The following is a 22,342-nucleotide window of genomic DNA, read 5'->3' as shown; positions in this document are numbered from 1 at the left end:
TCATGAAATTAGTTATCATATATGTAGGACAGTAATTGGGGCTGTTATGACCATGTAACTTTTTTTTCATTGGGGAACACTTTAACAATGTCCTTGTTTTTTTTTCTTTCAGGTTTTCTCAAATAATGACGAAGGCCTTATTAACAAAAAGTTACCCAAAGAACTTCTCTTAAGGTAAATGTAGATAAACTTTAGTGAACTCAGATTTGATTCAGTCATCAAGTCCAAGACAATCTTCTTTCTCACTATGAGTCCATAGCATAGAAAAACAGACAGAATTAGCCTAACTGACTTTTTGTTTTTGTTTTATAGAATGCTGTTCAGCTTGTTGTTAAATTTTACTTGGTCTAATCCAGAATGTACTAAGTATGTACATAGCATTGGTCTGGATTCTTTTTGTAATGTGGTAAGTATTGTAATAATCTTCAGTAGGTGCCATTGTTTTGGTATCAGTAGATATTCTCAATGTAGTCGGTAACATGAGGAGTGATTACTAAGGTTGTGAGCTCCTGAAGTCCCAGACATGTAGATGTTTTCTGATAAACAAGTTTTAAAATAAGTACAGCTATATGTTCTTACTGAACACTTAAAATGCTCAGTCCAAATACTGATATATTTTTATCCATCTTATGAGAATTATGTGCTAAGTGACAGTAAGTACTATAAAACATGGTTTTTGTCCTATATTTCTGGCATCACTGAATATGCAATAAATGGAGTTTTGCTTGTCATTTTACCAGATAAATCTATCAACCAACGTTTGTTGATCCTGAGGCACTGCAGTTTCCTTTAGTACTCTACAGTCATCAAAGAAATCTTATTTTAGTTTTGGATGTTCTGTTTTAATTGTTTACAAGTAATACATGTATACATGGTAACCTTTGAGTGGCATTTCCCAAACTCTTCTCATATCACTGATGTTCCTCAAAACAAAACAAGTTTTATGATCAAAGAAGAATGGGAATCACTGGGATAACAAAACCAATTTCTTTAGGGCCTTACTAGGCTAATACATGTGATGATACTCCCAGATGGATAATTGTGGCATTTCAACTTGCTTACCATGGAACTCTTTTAATATTCCATATTAATTCCATATTCTGTGGAAAAAAATTCTGGGAAATGTTCACATAGAGTAAGTGATTGGCCAGATGACTCAATTCCCTTAGGTTCTTTCATTTTACTCAGTTAATTAAAAAGAAAATTATTTCACAACAGTATCAAATGAAAAAATACAGCAATAATATTTTATTTTGATAAAACAAATACTTATTTGGATGAAAGAATATTCTTTGGCATTTTAGACCCTTTTAAAGTTGAGGAAGTGGTAACAAGAAAGGAATGATATGGTTTTCATATAAACCTGGGAGCTCTTGATCAAGCAGTGAGCTGTTAGAGCCAGCATGGCTGTGTTAGGATGGGCAGGCTGTTACTATATAAATGGAGGGGATGCCATCCACAACAGATGACAAAATTCATGGTGTCCCTTGGAATTGTACGGTGTTTAATTCCTGGTCTGAACTTTTTCTAGCACAGACATCAAGCTGTCATGTGAACATGTCCTCCTCCATCCTCTGGAGAATCCACCAGCTTCAGGCTGACCCATTATTAGTCATTCAACACTTGGGTGTGATTAAACGCCACTCTTCCCATGAATACTACTCCTATCTGTACTACTCAAAGCTGCTAACTTAATATTTTCCTCTTTGGTAGGGTTAGCTTTGACACTGTTCTCAGCCTTGGAATAGTTTCTATCTGCTGACAAAAAAGGCGGGGGGAATTATATCACTTTCTGTGCTAGTGTGATTTATGAAATGTTATTTTAGAAGTTTTAGTTCTTTCAAAGATCCATGATGGACCCAGCTGTTATGAAATTCTCCAGTTACAGGTTTTGAATCATACCCCAAAGCTCATAGAGAGATCAATTTTCAAAAAGAATTGGCATTTGAGACCAAATGTTCATAACATGTCTATTCATAGGTTTGTATTCCCACTTCTGCTCTTATTTTGGAGTCTGTGAGGGGAATTTAAATTTTAAAGTACTGCTGCTACAGGTCTTCTCTGACTCGTGAGTCTCAAAATTAACTCTAGCCAACCATGGTATTTTAATGTTTGTTGGCCTTTAAATCATTTCTGCCATTTTACTCTCAGACCTTATATTCTCAGTAATAGTATTTCTTCCCTTTCCTTTTGTTCCTTTTTGGGCAAAATTTTGAAGAAAGGTTTGACCCAAGTTACCAAAGTAGCTGTCTTCATCATCCCTCATGGATCTTAAGTCTTGATTATCTTGCTTATTTAAATGATGTCTTCATACTTTCAGTATGTCCTAGGCTTACATTTTTACTTCATATTGTAGACTTCTTTGTAACAGTGCAAACTTCTTATTCTTGTTGAATTCCTATTCACCCTCCCTCTTACTTCATCAATAGAAATGAATTCTTTGACCTTACAATAATCTTACGTACTTGCAGCCAGATCCTCTTGTGTCTGGTGTTTTGTTTGTTTTGTTTTTTAAGATTTTTTATTTATTTGTCAGAGAGAGAGAGAAAGAGCGCACAAGCAGGAGGAGTAGCAGGCAGAGGAAGAAGCAGGCTCCCCACTGAGCAAGGAGCCTGACATGGGACTCTGTCCCAGGGCCCTGAGATCATGACCCAAGCCAAAGGCAGAGGCTTAAGTGACTAAGGCACCCAGGCGTCCGACCCATGTCTGCCTTTTTTTACTCCATCTATTACCACCCTCTTAAATTCTCTACTAGCTTCCATTACTGATCACATCAGGCAAATTCTTAGCTTCCCCTTTGGAACCATTAACAAGCACAACCTAGAATTATGTGTGTCTTTTCATCTCTTTATATCCCTTTGAATCCACTCAGAAAAATCCATGAGGTGATTTTTCATCTGATCATCTTATTGTTAGTTTTAAGACTACCCAATATTGTTCACAGATTCCTTCTACCACCCCATCTTTAATTTGTTACTTAGCAAGTTTTTAGAATTTTGCTTTTTCTACCCAACTTTCATTCATAAATTAAGGGTACTCCAGTTCTCCTTCTCTACCCTTTATGCTCACAGAATTCAACAGCTTACAATTTTACTCCTGGGGAGTCAGTTGTATAATGCTTATAACATTATAACAATTGTTATAACAATTATAACAATCTTTAATTTGTTGAAAGCTATATATCTATTAGTGAGTTGGGTTGTCCTTATATTCTGTCCTCACTGTTATTGTCTGTATTACTTTTAGAACCAAAGTTGGTTGAGATTTCAGTTCTCCCCATTTACTGCTTGTGTGACCTTAAAGTGACTTAACTCTTTGGACCATAATTTCCTATATCTACAAAATGGAGATGATAATAGTTCTTACTGAACGGGGTAGTTGCTAGCTCTTAGAGGGACTGGCATTTAATAAATGCTAAATAAATGTTAGCTTTTATTGTTAATATCAATTTTGGATGCCTGAATTACTTATTAAATGCTATGTGATAATGTAGTCAGTTTTACTGCAAACAACTGATAAAAGCAAGCTGTCCTGTTGTGGATCTCAGCATATGCTACTGCTAACAATGCATTTTATCACTCTGGACTGATGCAGTCTCAATGTAAATTGTACATTACCAAATGATAATTAAACTGATAACTACTAAGGCATAGGCAGGTTGGTGGTGGTGTATGTCAACTGGTAATTAGTTTGTATTATAAAAACTATAGCTTCTTGCAAAGAACCATTCCTCTTTTAAGAAAAGTAATCTTATGTGAATTGAGTACTGGTCTAAAGTTCAGACTATAAATTTTTTTTTTTTTTTAAAAGATTTTTTTATTTATTTATTTGTCAGAGAGAGAGAGAGAGGGAGAGAGAGCAAGCACAGGCAGACAGAAGGGCAGGCAGAGGCAGAGGGAGAAGCAGGCTCCCCGATGAGCAAGGAGCCCGATGTGGGACTCGATCCCAGGACGCTGGGATCATGACCTGAGCCGAAGGCAGCCGCTTAACCAACTGAGCCACCCAGGCGTCCCCAGACTATAAATTTTAATATTAAGCTTTTTACCTTAAGTTTTTATTTCTATTATGGTTGCTTTCAGATGGTGAGGATTAAATGAAATGTAAACATGTAAACTACCTCACAAAAAATAGGGGTTGCTACATGCAGTAAATATTTTTAAAACATTCAGAGAAGATAAAGCTCTTGTTAGTTATAAATAATAATGAAAGAAATCTCTTATTAGATACATTTTTAAAAACTGAGATCATTATTATTTAGGTCATTTTCTCTCCTTGTAAATTTATGTGGACACATGACAGAATTAAGGACTAATAGTGTTTGTTGGCTTGATGAAGGGAAGTTTGATTACCCTCAACAAGAGAGCTGAGCCTAATAATTCTGGGCAAATGAAATCAACTAAACAATTACATACATTTGGCAGTTTTGCTAGTTTCCTAGGGAAAATTATAAGATAACTAGTGCAAAAATTTTCAATTTTCCTTTTCTTAAAATCATAAACCAATTCCATGAGTGAAAATAATTGTGGTTATTGTTGCAGTCATTAAGTTACAACCCAGTGCTTATGGGTAATTGTGGGACCTTGGGGAGCAGTGCAGTGAAGGGCTCATTCCTGTTTCGGGCAGCATTGAGTGGGTGTTCTTGCCTGCTGGTTGGTTTCAGCATTCCATGGGTTTTTTTCAAGGACTGGTGCATCCACCTCCTGCTGTCTGTGATGCCTTATATATATTCCAAGGCAGCTTAACAGGTAAGATGCTCTTTTGGGGATACATACTGCAAATTTAAGTTTAAGCAACTGAGCAGGTTTTTCCTTTTTGTTAAAAATTTTTTTTCATTTGTGTGTTCATTTTTATTGCTTTTTACTTTGCATGATGCAATACATGGCTGAATTAGTGTGTGTTGAAATCAGATGCAGAAGCTTAAAGGCCCTTTCTTTTCATTACTTCTATATACTATTATGTACTGTTTTAGGGTTGGCATCTAAGTCCAAATCCTGGCACAAGCAAATTTTCCTTTGTCTAGGTTGAGGGTATAGTTATACATTAAAAGTCTATTGATGCCTTTAGATATATATATATATATATATATTTTTTTTTTTTTTTTTAATTAATTGAAGTGGCATCAAACACCAGTAAAGCTCAACAGATAGGAATGATAGAGCCTAGTACATTGTTTTCCAGAGCTTCATCCCGGGAAAGTTATGTTAGAGACCTATTAATTTAAAAACTCTGAATTCAGAAGATTGGTAAGTTTGACCCTATGAATAGTAAAATACATCCAGATATATATACTATACCACAGAAACATAGAGCACAGTGGTAGCCCAGTGATGGGCATTTCACCAGTTAGAATGCACATTATAAGCAGTGGCTACATTCTTCAATGCACAAATAAATCCTCTTAAAGATTATCAGGTAATAAGGTGGATTATTCTTGATGACTAGAGCTTGAAGAAGGTATGAACAAAGGAAGAAATACAAATGGCCAATTTGTATGGCACTCAATAAGGCCCATATTTAAATAGAAATCAAAATAATGAGATATTACTTATCTGACTGGCAAAGCCCAAAAGGTTGATAATATTGGGTTTTGGTAAAGAGAAGACAGACACTCTAAGATACTTTAGAGCTGGGAATATAAACTGCTATGGCTATTCTGTGGGGCCACTGGGGGAAATTTTTTTTTTTAAAGATTTTATTTATTTATTCAACAGACAGAGATCACAAGTAGGCAGAGAGGCAGGCAGAGAGAGAGAGAGAGAAGAGGAAGCAGGCTCCCTGCCGAGCAGAGAGCCCGATGTGGGACTCGATCCCAGGACTCTGGGATCATGACCTGAGCTGAAGGCAGAGACTTTAACCCACTGAGCCACCCAGGCGCCCCGGGGGGAATCTTTAAAATGCTAAATATACATATTCACAAATTCCATTTCTTAGAATTTACTAATAGATACATTTACAAAGACACATATACAGGGATGTATATACTAAGGTATGTATATAGGGATGATTAATACAGCCTTTTTTTATTTTTAGTAAATTGAATTACAGAATTGGATTACTCATAATTCTTGGTTAATCATACATTTCCTCATGATCCGTGCATTGCCTTTTCCCCCTCCCCACCATCAAGTTAATATTTTCAGAACTTTGTATTTATGACTCCTTTAACTTTTTTTTTATCTTAAGTATATTTGACTAAATGGTTGCAGTGTTTACTTTTGCTTGTTTATCAACTTTGTAAAAAAAAAAAAGTATATCTTCTGAGACATGGTTTTCACTCAAAATTGTTTCTAAGAGTGATCCATGTTGCTTTGCTTGGCTATTATTCATTTTACTGCTCTATAATATTCTATTGTATGACTATGCCAAGATTAATTTATTGATCTTTTTTTTTTTTTTTTAAAGATTTTTTATGTATTTGAGAGAGAACGTGCAAGAGAGCACAAGTTAAGGGTAGGGGCAGGGAGAGACAGAGAAGCAGGCTCCCTGTTGCATGGGGAGCCTGATCTGGGGCTTGACTCCAGGACCCTGAGATCATGACCTGAGCTGAAGGCAGACACTTAACCAACTGAGCCACACAGGTGCCCGTTATTGATTTTTCTTTGAGAAATACTTGGGTTTCCAGTGTTTTGTTAATAAAAGCAGCGCTGCTGTGAAGATCCTCGTAGTTGTCTCTTGAACTGAGATCATTATTATTTAGGTCATTTTCTCTCCTTGTAAATTTATGTGGACACATGACAGAATTAAGGACTAATAGTGTTTGTTGGCTTGATGAAGGGAAGTTTGATTACCCTCAACAAGAGAGCTGAGCCTAATAATTCTGGGCAAATGAAATCAACTAAACAATTACATACATTTGGCAGTTTTGCTAGTTTCCTAGGGAAAATTCTTGGGTTATTTGACTTGCTGAAGTTCCCACAGTCTGGGTTTTGTTAATTGCGTCCTCATGGTACAATTTCAGCATGCTTCCTTTCTCATCTATATTTCTTGGAAATTGATAGCTGGATCCAGAGTCTTGATCAGACTCAGGTTCTGTCCCTTTGGTAAGATTTTATGTGGTGGTCTTCCTTCAGGAGTCACAAAATGTCTGGTTTTCTTTTTCTTGTAGGGGATGCTAGCATCTATTGATGTTTACTATTTAGATCATTAACTTATTGGGGCTGCAAATTGATATTCTGATTCTTTTTTCATTTATTAGAATACTTGTATAAAGAGCTATTTCTCTTCGTTCGTATTTGATTATGAAGTGTTACAGTTTACATACAAAAAAAGTCAGGATAAGTGCCTGATTCTTTGTTTATTTGCCAGTTTTTGAAAGAGATATGTGAAGATATGACATTTGGGGGAAAAACATTTGCATAGTTTCATATAATCTTCCATAGCAATCTATATTAATTACAAGAGAAAAATAGTAACTTTATAATGAGGCAGTCTGGCAGACATCATCTTAATCAAATGACCGCAGTTAACATTACCAATAACGGGACAAATGGACACCATGTGCCTCCTGATGTAACGAACAAGAAGACCACAATATTATTGCTGTGGCATTCCTGACAGAAATTAATAACCTGAATCTAATCATGAGGAAACAGCAGATACACACAGGAGGAGATCCTATATGCTTCAAAAATACTAAAGTCAAGAAAGATAAAGAAAGACTGAGTGTCCTAGAATCAAAGAGACTAAAGAGATAAAACAACTAACTGCAATATGTGGTCCTAGGCCAGAAAAAAATGCTTTTCTTTTGTTTTAAAGACCACTAATGGCCCAGTTGGCACATGTTTAATAAGAGCTCTAGATTAAATAATAGTACTGTACTGCTGTCCTCTTTTTTTGATAATTGTACTGTGTCTTTGAAAAAGGAGATACTTGAGTAGTTAGAGGTAAATGAACATCATGTCTGCAGCTTGCTCTCAAACATTTCAGAGACAGTGACATATATGTGTGTATATGATGTTTGTTAAAAGATAGGCTGAGGTATATTAAAAATTATTAGAGTTTATTTGAGGAAGAATTACTTTGAATGGGGCAGTGCCAAAGCGGGAGTGGTTGGGAGTGCTCTACCAGTCAGAGCCAGGGGAAAGTCACCTACATAGAAGGTGGGAAGACAAAGAAAGGAAGTTATCTGATTGGCTGTGTCTTAAAGCTTCTTTGCTCTTTATGATTGGTTGTCCTTAGTGTTCTTATTTTGTAACTTTGGGGTATTTAAAGGCTCAGATTTTTGGTTGCTTAGGTAGGCACCACAGCCTTAGAGCCACCTCAGTCTAATAGCCTCCCTGTTTAATTAATGTAATATATATACATACATATATATATATAATATATATGTTAATATATGTTAATGTGATTATATATGTTCCCATATATATATGGTAATGCAAGTACAATATATTGTTAGCACTTGGGAAATCTGGATGAAAAGTGCACAAGAATTCCTTGTCCTATTTTTGCAACTTTTCTGTAAGTTCGAAATTACTTAAAATTATTAGTTGGTTTTTTATCATCTTCTGAAGGGGACTTAGACTTTTTGTATTATAAATTTATGAATTTAAACCTGTTTAATAATTTTCAGTTCATTGCTGTTACTACTTTTATTGAAATTCACATGGTCTTGTCTTTGACTCCTGAGCCCTTTTACATAACCCTAGTAGTTTTGATAGTTTCCTTCCTGACACATATACAGATGTATGAGGCTCATTTCATATATTCTCTGCCCCAGACCTGGAATCAGCCATTTTTTCAAGAAGTGTTGGTTTCTTTTTGTGGGAAAGGGTATTTCAGGACTACAGTCTGGTTGCTAGAGGTATTTCTAGGCCTTTTCAGTATATTGAACATATATATAGAGATGAGAAACTCATGATTTCATACTGATATATCTGCTGCAAATTCAGGACTCTGTTATTACTTTATCAGTCTGAAGTGTGCATCTCCTTTCTTCCACACTAATAGTCCTGGTTATGACACAGGGGATTATACAATTAGGATATCCTAATATAGATTAAGATATCTTAATATCCTAAGACCTAATGCTCATTTGCTTTATCCACATCACAATCACCATAGCCTCAGAATAACAACACCGGTATAGTTTTTACCAGTATAATTACTGAAAACAGTGAATTTTGTTTGCATTTGTTCTCTCTTTCTCCTCACCCCTGCTTTTATTTATTTTTTTTTAAGATTTTATTTATTTATTTGACAAACAGAGATCACAAGTAGGCAGAGAGGCAGGCAGAGAAAGAGGAGGGAAAGCAGGCTCCCTGCTGAGCAGAGAGCCTGTTGCGGGGCTCAATCCCAGGACCCTGAGATCATGACCTGAGCCAAAGGCAGAGGCTTTAACCCGCTGAACCACCCAGGCGCCCGACTCACCCCTGCTTTTAAATGGTTGTACTAAATCTACATTATCAAGTGTGTAGCCACCATATATTATACCCTCTCTCTTTTAACTCTCATTGAGCTTATTTAATGCTCACCACCAGTCTTTATTTATAGTCATTTTGTTGTCTGGTGCTTGTTCTCCAGAAGATTCATTCTTCAGGCAGGGTTCATGGGAACAGTATTCCCTAAGGTCTTTATGTTGATACTAGCTTGTGCCCTTTATACTTGAAATCCAGTTTTGCTGTATATAACCTTCTGTGTTTACATTCTTCTTTTCCTGATTATCTTAAATCTGTTATTTCATTTGCTTCTACCATAAAGCTTTGTATATGTAGTTGGAATAGGGATGAATACTTTAACAGCTGAGTAATCTCATTATGGATATTTTGATGTGTCATCTAAATTTGACAGGTGACAGTTTCTTAAAGATTAGTTGCAATTTGAAATTTTTAAAACCACAGCAATCAACCCTTTATACTTTACTAAGTTAAATTCCATTTGTCTTTGAATAGATCTTTTCCTCATTCAAAGTGCATTTTGAAACATCATGAATTTATCATTTGGAAAATATCAAGATTTGGGACACCGAACAGGGGTGCCTCTGTGGCTCAATCAGTAGAGCATCGTACTCTTGATTTTCGCTCAGGTTCTGGTCTCAGGGTCATGAGGTTGAGCCCCACATTTGTTCCACACTCAGTATGGAGTCTGCTTGAGATTTTCATCCTCTGCCCCACCCCCCCTCCACCCCTGCTCACTCACATGTGTACTCTCTCTCTCTCTCTCTCTCAATAAATAAATAAGTAAATACAATCTTTATTTTAAAAAAAAGATTAGGGACATTGATAATTCACGGTAGCCAGTATAAGTTTTCCAAAATTCTAATTTTTATTCAAAAGCTTGAATTTTATCATTGGCACAATTTTCCTTGAAGTGGCAGTTTCATTTCATTTTTAGAAAATGTCTGTTATGTACTTGAGTCTGAATTACCATAATTTATGTCAGCTATTCCTTCATGTTTCATTAAAAAAAGTGAACTAGTTAAAAAAGTGGCTAGTTTAGCTCATAGCTCAAACAATTGTTTTTTTCCTAAGACAACCATTTGAAACCTTTCCTTTGGCTCTTTTCATTTTATTGCATGAATGAGTTACTCTAGTCCAAGCTAAAAGCAGACCTCAAATGGTTTCATTATACAAGCAGTGAGGTTTTTAAACTTGTGATAAGGGACAGAAGGAAAATTCTACTCATTGCAAGGAAATCCTCACTTAAGGTTCAGTAAGCCAAAAGCACTTAAAACCCATGAACCTTCAGCTGGTCATCCTTAGCCAGCCCAGTCCCTGTGAGGAACTGGCATATGTTCTTGTGCTAGTGACCCTTTAGCTGAATTACTTCTCCATATTCTGAATGCTCACTTATATTACCATTGCAGGCAAGTTTCTTCTTCTTCTTTTTTTTTTTAAAAGATTTTATTTATTTGACAGACAGAGATCACAGGCAGAGCAGGCAGAGAGAGAGAGGCGGGGAGCAGGCTCCCTGCTGAGCAGAGAGCCCGATGCAGGGCTCAATCCCAGGACCCTGGGATCAGGACCAGAGCTGAAGGCAGAGGCTTTAACCCACTGAGCCACACAGGTACCCCGAAAGTTTCTTCTTAAACACCTTCTCTAGCTTCTTTTTATTGTAATTATTCTTGATCCCTTGGACAGTAGTAAGGGTCTTCCTCCCATTTTCTCTGCTGAATTCTTATATGGATATAATCCTTAGTGCCTGCAGGAAGCAAATCATCACCCTTACTTGCATCAGCAGAGGGGTGGAAAGAGTGGAGGTTCTTGATAGCAGACATACAATGTGATTCCTTTTCCTCTGTGGGAAAAGGCAGTGGTGGTGGTGGGATGGAGTGTTGTGCAGTGAGGGGGCTCAGTGATTGGGACCAAAAACCATTTGAAACCTTTTATGTGTACCTACCATTTTGTCACACAGAAATTAAAAAGATGTCTGCTCAAAAGTTAAGATTCAATAAAATCAATCATTTGTTTCTGTTTTGTCCAGGACATTCTTAAGTAAAACTTCTGTTTTGTTTTGTTTTGTTTTGTTCTGTTTTGTTTAATGATTGTTATTTTGGTTTTTTAAACACTGAGGGCCTGGCATTGAAGGCTAAAATGACTCTTAAGTACAGTTTCCCACTGCCTTTATTTGTGCTCAGGAGCCAGCAGTTTGCCCACCATTTCTTTTGCACCATTAGTGGAAGTGTTAATACAGAAAAGGTAAATGACATCTTTGTATTAAGAATAGTTTTGGGGCACCTGGGTGGCTCAGTGGGTTAAAGCCTCTGCCTTCAGCTCAGGTCATGGTCCCAGGGTCCTGGGATCGAGCCCCGCATCGGGCTCTCTGCTCAGCAGGAAGCCTGCTTCCTCCTCTCTCTCTGCCTGCCTCTCTGCCTGCTTGTGATCTCTATCTGTCAAATAAATAAATAAAATCTTTAAAAAAAAAAAAAAAAAAAAAAAAAAAAAAGAATAGTTTTGACCTACGGAATTCCTGAAAGAGTCTCAGATGATTTTCATGGGTCTCTGGAGCATATTTTGAGGATTGCTGGGAGATTTCTGTGTGTGCAAGTGGCACACATCATGTTCCCACATTTAAACCACATAGCCCCACCTGACTGCTGCAAAAGAGGAAGAGGCAGCTAGCTGCTCTCCAAAATCCATATAGCCCTGTTCTTCTTGGGCACACAGTAGGCATGCATGCCCAGGGAAAGAGAAAAACATGACATTTGATGAGCAGCTAGCCACTTATGCCCTAGTCTGCCTTTCTGGTGACCAGATTACCATATTGGTGACCCTTATTTCCACACAGAACACACCTCATCCCCAAAAGGTAAACCAAATCCCATCCATTCACTGCATCCAGCTCCAAGCGTAGGATCTCTGGCTGATATGCAGTCTTCTCTGTCATATCTCCATGTGGTGCTTCATGATTTTGTTAACTTTCCCCAGCTACTGCCCCTCCCCTTATTCAGGATCAGGGACAAGGTGACTGCAATAAACAAAATTTGGGAAGGGGAAGACACACAGTAAGACACACAGTAGTTACTGTTCTATAGCAATGATGAGATTCTGCTAGTCAAGCTTGTGCTGGCAGTAGGGGAAGGTCCTACTCTGTCTTCTGTGAAGAACTCTTTTCCCACTGGTTTTTTTGCTGACCCTTAACTCCAGCCTTTGGAAGGTTCTTCCTCTCCCATTATCTTCCATAACTAACCTGAAGTGGATGTTACGGAATATTCCTGTCTTGGGGTTTCTTCCTATTTCATAGTCATTTCTTACCTCTGCAGTTTTGGAGATCTGAGGATTAGTTTCTAAGTGGTATATTTTAGACCAAGATTTTGGATGAATTCTTTGAGAGAATTTAATAACTCACTGCTCATCTGATTTGTTTGATTCTAGTTCCTATGCCTGTAACCCCACCCAGTTATTTCTTAGACTGCAGCCTTAGGACTCCTATATTTTACTTTTTGCCTCTGTGCCTCTCTTTCTCAGTAGTATCTCTCCAGAGACATCTACAACAATAATAGGGTTGGAAAGAAATGGGGCAACTTTAATTTAGTCTTTGCTACAGGGTTTAATGTATATAACAAAGAATTTCAAGCAATCTCCTGTAGCCCAAGATGCTTTTAAGTTTTGGAAAGTAATGTTTAGACATAATTGGCTTTTTCAGCAGTCTAAGGCTTTCAGTTTTTGTGCTCTCTCCCCTTTTATTTCTGCTTGCAAGCCAGCTAGTTTTTTCCTGAGTACTTTCTTTCTTGTAATGCCTTGCTAACCACAGCAATGATAAGCCATTAGTCACTAACCTTTTGGCACTTTGTAACCTCTTCTCTAAATTAGATCTACATACTGTGTCTGCCCTCCACATTATCACAGGCAGTAGTATCTCATAGTTATCTGCTCTGTTTCCTTTGCTGTCAGCCACTAGGCAGATGTCACATATTTTAGATTTTTGTTCTAGAAGCTCCCCCTTCAAGTTGTCTCTGTCTACACTAGTGTAGAGTACACTAGTGTGGCATATGTATTTAATAATTATCTAATGTCTAAAACACAACAGAAGTTTACTTACTGTTTGTCTAATAAAGTTGGGAATGGTGTGTGGAGGCATCGAGGAGGCCCTGCTCCCTGCAGTTATTAAGGACCTGTTTGAAAGAAGTTGTATTGTTTTCAACCATGGCTTCCTTCCAGCTGGGCACCTTCCTGTGGCTAGCTGTTAGTTATGTTCCTGCTTGTACTGCAAGGGAGGCTAGGAAATGAAGTATAGATGTGTATCTGGGAAACAGTTGTCACTGGCCTATAAAATTGAACATTGGCATTGACCAAGCATTGCAACTTTTGAGTATACACTAAAGAAGCTCTTACAAATGTAAACCAGGTGACATGTTTAAAAATGTTCAGTAGTGTATGGGTGGCTCAGTCAGTTGAGCATCCAGCTCTTGGCTTTGGCTCAGATCATGATCTCAGGGTCATGAGATTGAGCCTTACATCAGTCTTGATGCTCAGCATGGAGTCTGCTTGTCCATCTCCTTCCTCCTTCTGCCTCCCCTGCTCATGCTCTCTCCCTCTCAAATAAGTAAACAAAAATCTTTTAAAAAATGTTCATAGCAGCACTATTCTTAATAGCAAAAATACTGAAAACAACCAAATACTCACTGGAATATGGAATATTATTAATGTAGATGATAAATATGTGATATAATGTATAATGTGAAGTATAAACATAGTGAAATGTACTAAATCTCACAAAATAGCATGGATAAGTCTTAGTATTATAATGCTAGTGGGGAAAAAAGCTAGTTTCAAAAGACTATACAGCATATACTATTTTTTTAAGATTCAAAATTTTAAAAAGCCACATTTTAGGAATGTATACATTGTGGTAAAACCCTGAAGGGAACAAAAAGCAGAAATCATGAGCATACTTACTGGTTGAGAGGTAGAGAAAGGAAATAAGGGAGGAACACAAAGTAGATACCATGATACTAGTAATGATCTAGTTTTTAAGTTTCAGTGGTGATTCATACACTCTTATTAGGGACTATAAAGTGTTATATATTTTTATGTATCAAAATATTCCTAATAAAAAAATTTGTGATAAGTTTGAAAGGTATGAAGGTATACTACATTTTTTCTTTTCTTTATTTGTTTCCTGATTAGTTTTTTGTTGATGTACCTAACTAACCACCTTGTTACTTCATCTCCCCTTGGCTGTCTTTTAGGGTTAGGTATCTCTAATCTTTATAAATATTTTATTTCCCACTTCTTATTCAGAACTGTTCCCATTTGTTGTGTTCCAACCTTTTGAATCACACTTCGCTAAGTTCACTGTTAATTTCTCAAATTACGTTTATTAAAATTCAGTTACTTTTTTCATTCTGTATTGTAATTTGGTTCAGTCTTTATAATATATTCTACCTGGATTTCCTTTCCTATTTTGATTTTGCAAATCTCCCTTCTCCAGCTCCGTGGTGCAATGATCTAACGTTGGAAATTTTCACTTTTTCCATCATTCAGTTGACTTATATTTTAAATTAAAGGGCCAGATTGTAGTCTCTGCTTTGGATTAGATCTGGGCCCACTTTTCTTTTCTTTTTTTTTTTTTTTTAAAGATTTTATTTATTTATTTGGCAGAGAGAGATCAAGTAGGCAGATAGGCAGGCAGAGAGAGAGAGAGGAGAAAGCAGGCTCCCTGCCAAGCAGAGAGCCCGATGTGGGACTCGATCCCAGGACCCTGAGATCATGACCTGAGCGGAAGGCAGAGGCTTAACCCACTAAGCCACCCAGGCGCCCCTGACTTATATTTTAAAAGTCAAGTTTTTCTTCTAGAAACTCAGTGATAGATTCCTTAAGATCACTAGCATTATGGCAGAAGTAGATTCATCATTGTTTAAGCATCTTGAATTTTGCATGAAGTCACTGATCTTTACACTGTTTTTGTTAAAATGTCTTTTAGGGTGGGGATTCAGTAGATAGGTGATGGAGATTAAGTACTACACTTACTATGATGAGCACTGAGTAATGTAGAGAATTGTTGAGTCACTATATTGTACACCTGAAACTAATAAAACACTGTTAACTATACTGAAATTAAAGAACTTAATAAAATTTTTAAAAATTTAAATTTAAAAAATGTTTTTTAGGTAACTTTAGTCAGAAGCTGACTAACATCTTTTTGTGATGTGTTTTATTTTAGTTACTATTTAGTCCTCAATATTTATGATGAAATCTTTATTCATAAGATAGTAATTGAATAATTGGATTATTCAGTTAACCATAAAAGTATCTGTTCTTTTTTAGAAAATGTAATGATTGCACATCTTAATAACTTAGTTTTAACTTCTCTTGAAAATACGGAGGGTTGAAACCAAAAAGAGACTACATTCATATGAAGCTAGTTTTGCTGTTGTGGAGTTGTTTTCTCTTTGTAGTCTTATCTTTATTATATATGTATTTTTTATTAACATGTAATGTATTATTTGTTTCAGGGGTTCAGATCTGTGAATCATCAGTCTTACACAGTTCACAGCACTCACCATAGCACATACCCTCCCCAATGTCCATCACCCAGCCACCCCATCGCCCCTCCCCCACAGCAGCCCTCAGTTTGTTTCCTGAGATTAAGAGTCTCTTCCAGTTTGTCTCCCTCCCCAGTGCCATCTTGTTTCATTTTTCCCTCCCTTACCCACATGATCCCCCACCCTGCCTCTCGAATTCCTCAGATTAGAGAGATCATATGATAATTGTCTTTCTCTCATTGACTTATTTCGCTCAGCATAATACCCTCTAGTTCCATGCATGTTGTCACAGATGGAAAGATTTGGGGTTTTTTGATGACTGCATAGTATTCCATCATGTATATATACCACCTCTTCTTTATCCATTCATCAGTTGCTGGACATCTAGCTTCTTTCCATAGTTTGGCTCTTGTGGACATTGCTGCTATAAACATTCAGGTGTACGTGCCCCTTCGGATCACTACATTTGTATCTTTGGGGTAAATACCCAGTAGTGCAATTGCTGGGTCATAGGGTAGCTCTATTTTCAATGCTGTTTTCCATAGTGGCTGCACCAGCTTGCATTCCCACCAACACTGGAGAAGGGTTCCCCTTCCTTCATATCCTCGCCAACATCTGTCGATTCCTGACTTGTTAATTTTAGCCATTCTGACTGGTGTGAGGTGGTATCTCATTGAGGCTTTGATTTGTATTTCCCTATGTCGAGTGATGTGGAGCACGTCTTCATGTGTCTGTTGGCCATTAGATGTCATCTTTGCAGAAATGTCTGTTCATGTCTTAGCCCATTTCTTGACTGGATTATTCTTTGGGCGTTGAGTTTGATAAGTTCTTTATAGATTTTTTCAATACTAGCCTTTTATCTGATATGTCATTTGTGAATGTCTTCTCCCATTCTGTCAGTTGTCTTTTGGTTTTGTTGACTGTTTCCTTTGTTGTGCAGAAGCTTTTGATCTTGATGAAGTCCCAATAGTTCATTTTTGCCCTTGCTTCCCTTGCCTTTGGCGATATTTCTAGGAAGAAGTTGCTGTGGCTGAGGTCGAAGAAGTTGCTGCCTGTGTTCTCAACGATTTTGATGGATTCCTGTCTCATATTGAGGTCTTTCATCCATTTTGAGTCTATTTCTATGTGTCTGTTTTTGTGCCAGTACCATACTGTCTTGATGATGACAGTTTTGTATTAGAGCTTAAAGTCTGGAATTGTGATGCCGCCAACTTTGGTTTTCTTTTTCAACATTCTTATGGCTATTCGGGGTCTTTTCTGGTTCCATATAAATTTTAAGATTATATTTTCCATTTCTTTGGGGAAAAAATGATGGTATTTTGATAGGGATTGCATTAAATGTGTAGATTGCTTTAGGTAGCATAGACATTTTCACAATATTTGTTCCTCCAATCCATGAGCATGGAATGTTTTTCCATTTCTTTGTGTCTTCCTCCATTTCTTTCATAAGTACTTTATAGTTTTCTGAGACTAGATTCTTTGCCTCTTTGGTTAGGTTTATTCCTAGGTATCTTATCGTTTTGGGTCCAGTTGTAAATAGGATTGACTCCTTAATTTCTCTTTGTTCTGTCTTGTTGTTGGTGTATAGAAATGCAACTGATTTCTGTGCGTAGATTTTATATCCTGCCACTTTACTTAATTCCTGTATGAGTTCTAGCAGTTTTGGAGTGGAGTCTTTTGGGTTTTACACATAAAGTATCATATCTACAAAGAGTGAGACTTTGACTTCTTCTTTGGTGACTTGGATGCCTTTTATTTCTTTTTGTTGTCTGATTGCTGAAGCTAGGACTTCTATATTTGATCTTAGCCAAAAGGCCAAGAAGCAATGAGGCTAGGACTGCTAGTACTATGTTGAATAGTAGTGGTGATAGTGTACAGCCCTGCCATGTTGCTGACCTTAGGGGAAAAACTCTCAGTTTTTCCCCATTGAGAATGATATTCACTGTGGGTTTTTCATAGATGGCTTTGATGATATTGAGGTATATACCCTCTATTCCTACATTTTGAAGAGTTTTGATCAAGAAAGAATGCTGTACTTTGTCAAATGCTTTTTCAGGGTCTATAGAAAGTATCATATGGTTCTTGCTCTTTCTTTTATTAGTGTACCAGATTGATTGGTATGTGGATGTTGAACGAGCCTTGCAGCCGAGGAATAAATCCCACTTCGTCGTGGTGAATAATCCTTTCAATGTACTGTTGGATCTTAGTGGCTAGTATTTTGGTGAGCATTTTTGCGTCCATGTTCATTAGGGATATTGGTCTGTAATTCTCCTTTTTGATGGGGTCTTTGTCTGGTTTTGGGATCAAGGTAATACTAGCCTCATAAAATGAGTTTGGAAGTTTTCCTTCCATTTCTATTTTTTGCAACAGTTTCAGGAGAATAGGTATTAATTCTTCTTTAAATGTTTGGAAGAATTCCCCTGGGAAGCTGTCTGGCCCTGGGCTCTTGTTTTTTGGGAGATTTTTGATGACTGCTTCAATCTCCTTACTGGTTATGGGTCTGTTCAGGTTTTCTCTTTCTTCCTGGTTCAGTTTTGGGAGTTTATATGTCTCTAGGAATGCATACATTTCTTCCAGATTGTCTACTTTGCTGGCATATAGTTGCTTGTAATATGTTCTTGAAATTGTTTGTATTTCTTTGGTGTTGGTTGTGATCTCTCCTCTTTCATTCATGATTTCATTAATTTGGGTCCTTTTTCTTTTCTTTTTGATAAGTCTGGCCAGGGGTTTATCAATCTTATTAATTCTTTCAAAGAACCAGCTCCTAGTTTCGTTTATCTGTTCTACTGCTCTTTTGGTTTCTATTTCATTGATTTGTGCTGTGATCTTTATTATTTTTCTCCTGTGGGGTTTAGGTTTAGGCTTTATTTGATGTTTTTTCTCCATCTCCTTTTGGTGTAGGGTCAGGATTTGTATTTTTCTTTCTTGTTTCTTGAGAAAGGCTTGTATTGGTGTATACTTCCCTCTCAGGACCACCTTTGCTGTATCCCAAGGATTTTGAACAGTTGTGTTTTCATTTTTATTTGTTTCCGTGAATTTTTAAAATTCTTCTTTAATTGTCTGGTTGACCCCTTCATTCTTTAGTAGGATGCTCTTTAGCCTCCATGTATTTGAGTTCTTTCCAACTTTCCTCTTGTGGTTGAGTTCGAGTTTCAAAGCATTGTGTTCTGAAAATATGCAGAGAATGATCCCAATCTTTTTGGTACTGGGTGAGACTTGATTTGTGACCCAGGATGTGATCTGTTCTGGAGAATATTCCGTGTGCACTAGAGAAGAATGTGTATTCTGATGGAATATTCTGAATATATTTGTGATGTCCATCTGGTCCAGTGTGTCATTTAAGGCCTTTATTTCCTTGTTGATCTTTTGCTTGGATGATCTGTCCATTTCAGTGAGGGGGTTATTAAAGTCCCCTACTATTATTGTATTATTGTCAATGTGTTTCTTTGATTTTGTAATTAATTGGGTTATATAATTGGGTGATCCCATGTTAGGGGCATAGATATTTAAAATGGTTAGATCTTCTTCTTGGGTAGACCCTTTAAGTATATAATTGTCCTTCTCTGGGTCTTATTATAGTCTTTGGTCTAAAATCTAATTTATCTGATATAAGGATTGCCACCCCAGCTTTCTTTTGATGTCCATTAGCATGGTAAGTTGTTTTCCACCACTTTACGTTAAATCTGGAGGTGTCTTTGGGTCGAAAATGAGTTTCTTGCAGACAGCGTATCAGTGGGGCTTGTTTTCTTAATCCATTCTGATACCCAGTGTTTTTTGATTGGGGCATCTAGCCCATTTACATTCAGGGTAACTATTGAAAGGTATGAATTTAGTGCCATTGCATTGCCTATAAGGTGACTGCTTCTGTATGTTGTCTCTGTTCCTTTCTGGTCTGTTACTTCTGTGTTCTCCTTTGCTTAGAGGACCCCTTTCAGTATTTCTTGTAGGGCTGGTTTGGTGATAGCAGATTCTTTTAGTTTCTGTTTTTCCTGGAAGCTTTATATTTCTTCTATTTTCAGTGACAGCCTAGCTAGATACAGTATTTTGGCTGCATATTTTTCTTGTTTAGTTCTCTGAATATATCATGTCAGTCCTTTCTGGCCTACCAGGTCTCTCTGGATAGGTCTGCTGCCAGTCTATTATTTCTACCGCTGTAGGTTACAGACTTCTTGTCCCGAGCTGCTTTCAGGATCTTCTCTTTCTCACTGAGACTTCTATGTTTTACTATTAGATGACAGGCTGTTGACGTATTTTTTATTGATTTTGAGGTGGATTCTCTTTGCCTCCTGGATTTTGATGCCTGCTCTCTTCACCAAATTAGGGAAATTCTGCATTATAATTTGCTCTAATATACCTTCTGCCCCTTTCTCTCTTTCTTCTTGTTCTGGGATCCCGATTATTCTAATATTATTTCATCTTATGGTATTACTTATCTGTCAAATTCTCCTCTCGTGTAAAGTAGTTGTTTATCTCCTTTTTTCTCAGTTTCTTTATTCTCCAGCATTTGGTCTTCTATATTACTAATTCTCTCTTCTGCCTCATTTATCCTAGCAGTAAGAGCCTCCGTTTTTTATTGCATTTCATTAATAACTTTTTCGGTTTCAACTTGGTTAGATTTTAGTTCTTTTATTTCTCCAGAAAGGGTTTTTATTTCTCCAGAAAGGGATTCTCTAGTGTCCTATGCTTTTTTCAAGCCCAACTAGCATCTTGATAAACATCATTTTGAACTCTGGTTCTACATCTGACATCTGACATCCATATTGATTAGGTCCCTAGCTGTCGGTATTGCCTCTTGTTCTTTTGAGTTGAGTTCTTCTGCCTTGTCATTTTATCCAGATAAGAATAGCTGAATGAGAGAACGAAGTACTAAAAATGTAGCAGCGACCTCAGAAAAATATACACTAACCAAATCAGAAGAGATCCAAAACCTGGGTGGGGGGGGGTGTGGGTAGGAGAAAGAAAAAAAATATATATATATATGATTAGAACAGAGCCACACATTTGATTTTGGGTGTATTTTGGTATGTTGGAAGAAACTGCCTTCCAAAATTTTAAAGAAAGAAAAACTTATATATATACAAAAATAAGGGTAAACATGATGAAGGGATGGAATATGGCTGTAAAGATGAAAATTAAAAAAGATTCTAAAAAATGAATTGAGAAGATAAGAAGTTGGTTGAAATAAGAAGGAAAAAAAAAAAAAAAAGGAGAGAGTGTGATTCGGCTGGAGACTAGAAGAAAAAGCCACACACTAGATTTAGTGTATATTTTGATCTGTTAGAAGAAACTGTATCCCCAAATTTTAAAGAAACAAAAACTTAACATGTATACAAAAAACAAGGTTAAATACAATAAAGGAATAGAATATGACTATAACAATGAAAATTTTTAAAGTTTTTAAAAAGTATTGATAAGATAAAATAGTTTAAAATGGTGAAAATAGGAAAGAGGAAAAATAAAAATATATAAGATAAAAATAAATTTTAAAAAATTTAACTTTGCTTGACTTATTTAACTCAGCATAATCTCTTCCAGTCCCGTCCATGTTGATACAAAAGTTGGGTATTCATCCTTTTTGATGGAGGCATAATACTCCATAGTGTATATGGACCACATCTTCCTTATCCATTCGTCCGTTGAAGGGCATCTTGGTTCTTTCCACAGTTTGGTGACTGTGGCCATTGCTGCTATGAACATTGGGGTACAGATGGCCCTTCTTTTCACTCCATCTGTATCTTTGGGGTAAATACCCAGTAGTGCAATTGCAGGGTCATAGGGAAGCTCTATTTTTAATTTCTTGAGGAATCTCCACACTGTTTTCCAAAGTGGCTGCACCAACTTGAATTCCCACCAACAGTGTAAGAGGGTTCCCCTTTCTCCACATCCTCTCCAACACATGTTTCCTGTCTTGCTAATTTTGGCCATTCTAACTAGTATAAAGTGGTATCTTAATGTGGTTTTAATTTGAATCTCCCTGATGGCTAGTGATGATGAACATTTTTTCATGTGTCTGTTAGCCATTTGTATGTCTTCATTGGAGAAGTGTCTGTTCATATCTTCTGCCCATTTTTTTATATGATTGTCTTTTTTGTGTGTGTTGAGTTTGAGGAGTTCTTTATAGATCCTGTATATCAACCTGTTGTCTGTACTGTCATTTGCAAATATCTTCTCCCATTCTGTGGGTTGCCTCTTTGTTTTGTTGACTGTTTCCTTTGATGTGCAGAAGCTTTTGATCTTGATGAAGTCTCAAAAGTTCTTTTTCGCTTTTGTTTTCTTTGCCTTTGGAGACATATCTTGAAAGAAGTTGCTGTGGCTGATATAGAATAGGTTACTGCCTATGTTCTCCTCTAGGATTCTGATGGATTCCTGTCTCACGTTGAGGTCTTTTATCCATTTCGAGTTTATCTTTGTGTACTG

At 36.8% G+C, this 22,342-nt stretch overlaps 1 protein-coding gene and 1 pseudogene across 1 annotated transcript in view; one reads left to right on the top strand and one right to left on the bottom strand.

The window, feature by feature from the left end:
* The window catches only part of LOC111159170 (F-box and leucine rich repeat protein 2), a 151,304-nt gene that overhangs the window by 42,369 nt on the left and 86,593 nt on the right, over positions 1-22,342 (top strand). Inside the window, exon 2 of the mRNA XM_022521606.1 lies at positions 113-174. Within this exon, the coding sequence (XP_022377314.1) occupies positions 113-174 (62 nt within the window). The remainder of the gene's footprint in view (positions 1-112; positions 175-22,342) is intronic.
* Positions 10,666-11,233, bottom strand: LOC111159171 (annotated as a pseudogene).

This window comes from Enhydra lutris, unplaced genomic scaffold (assembly GCF_002288905.1).
Source record: "Enhydra lutris kenyoni isolate GAN:26980312 unplaced genomic scaffold, ASM228890v2 scaffoldscaffold66, whole genome shotgun sequence".
NCBI lineage: Eukaryota > Metazoa > Chordata > Mammalia > Carnivora > Mustelidae > Enhydra > Enhydra lutris.
The sequence above is the reverse complement of the archived record's forward strand: the minus strand, read 5'-3'. Positions and strand labels throughout refer to the sequence as shown.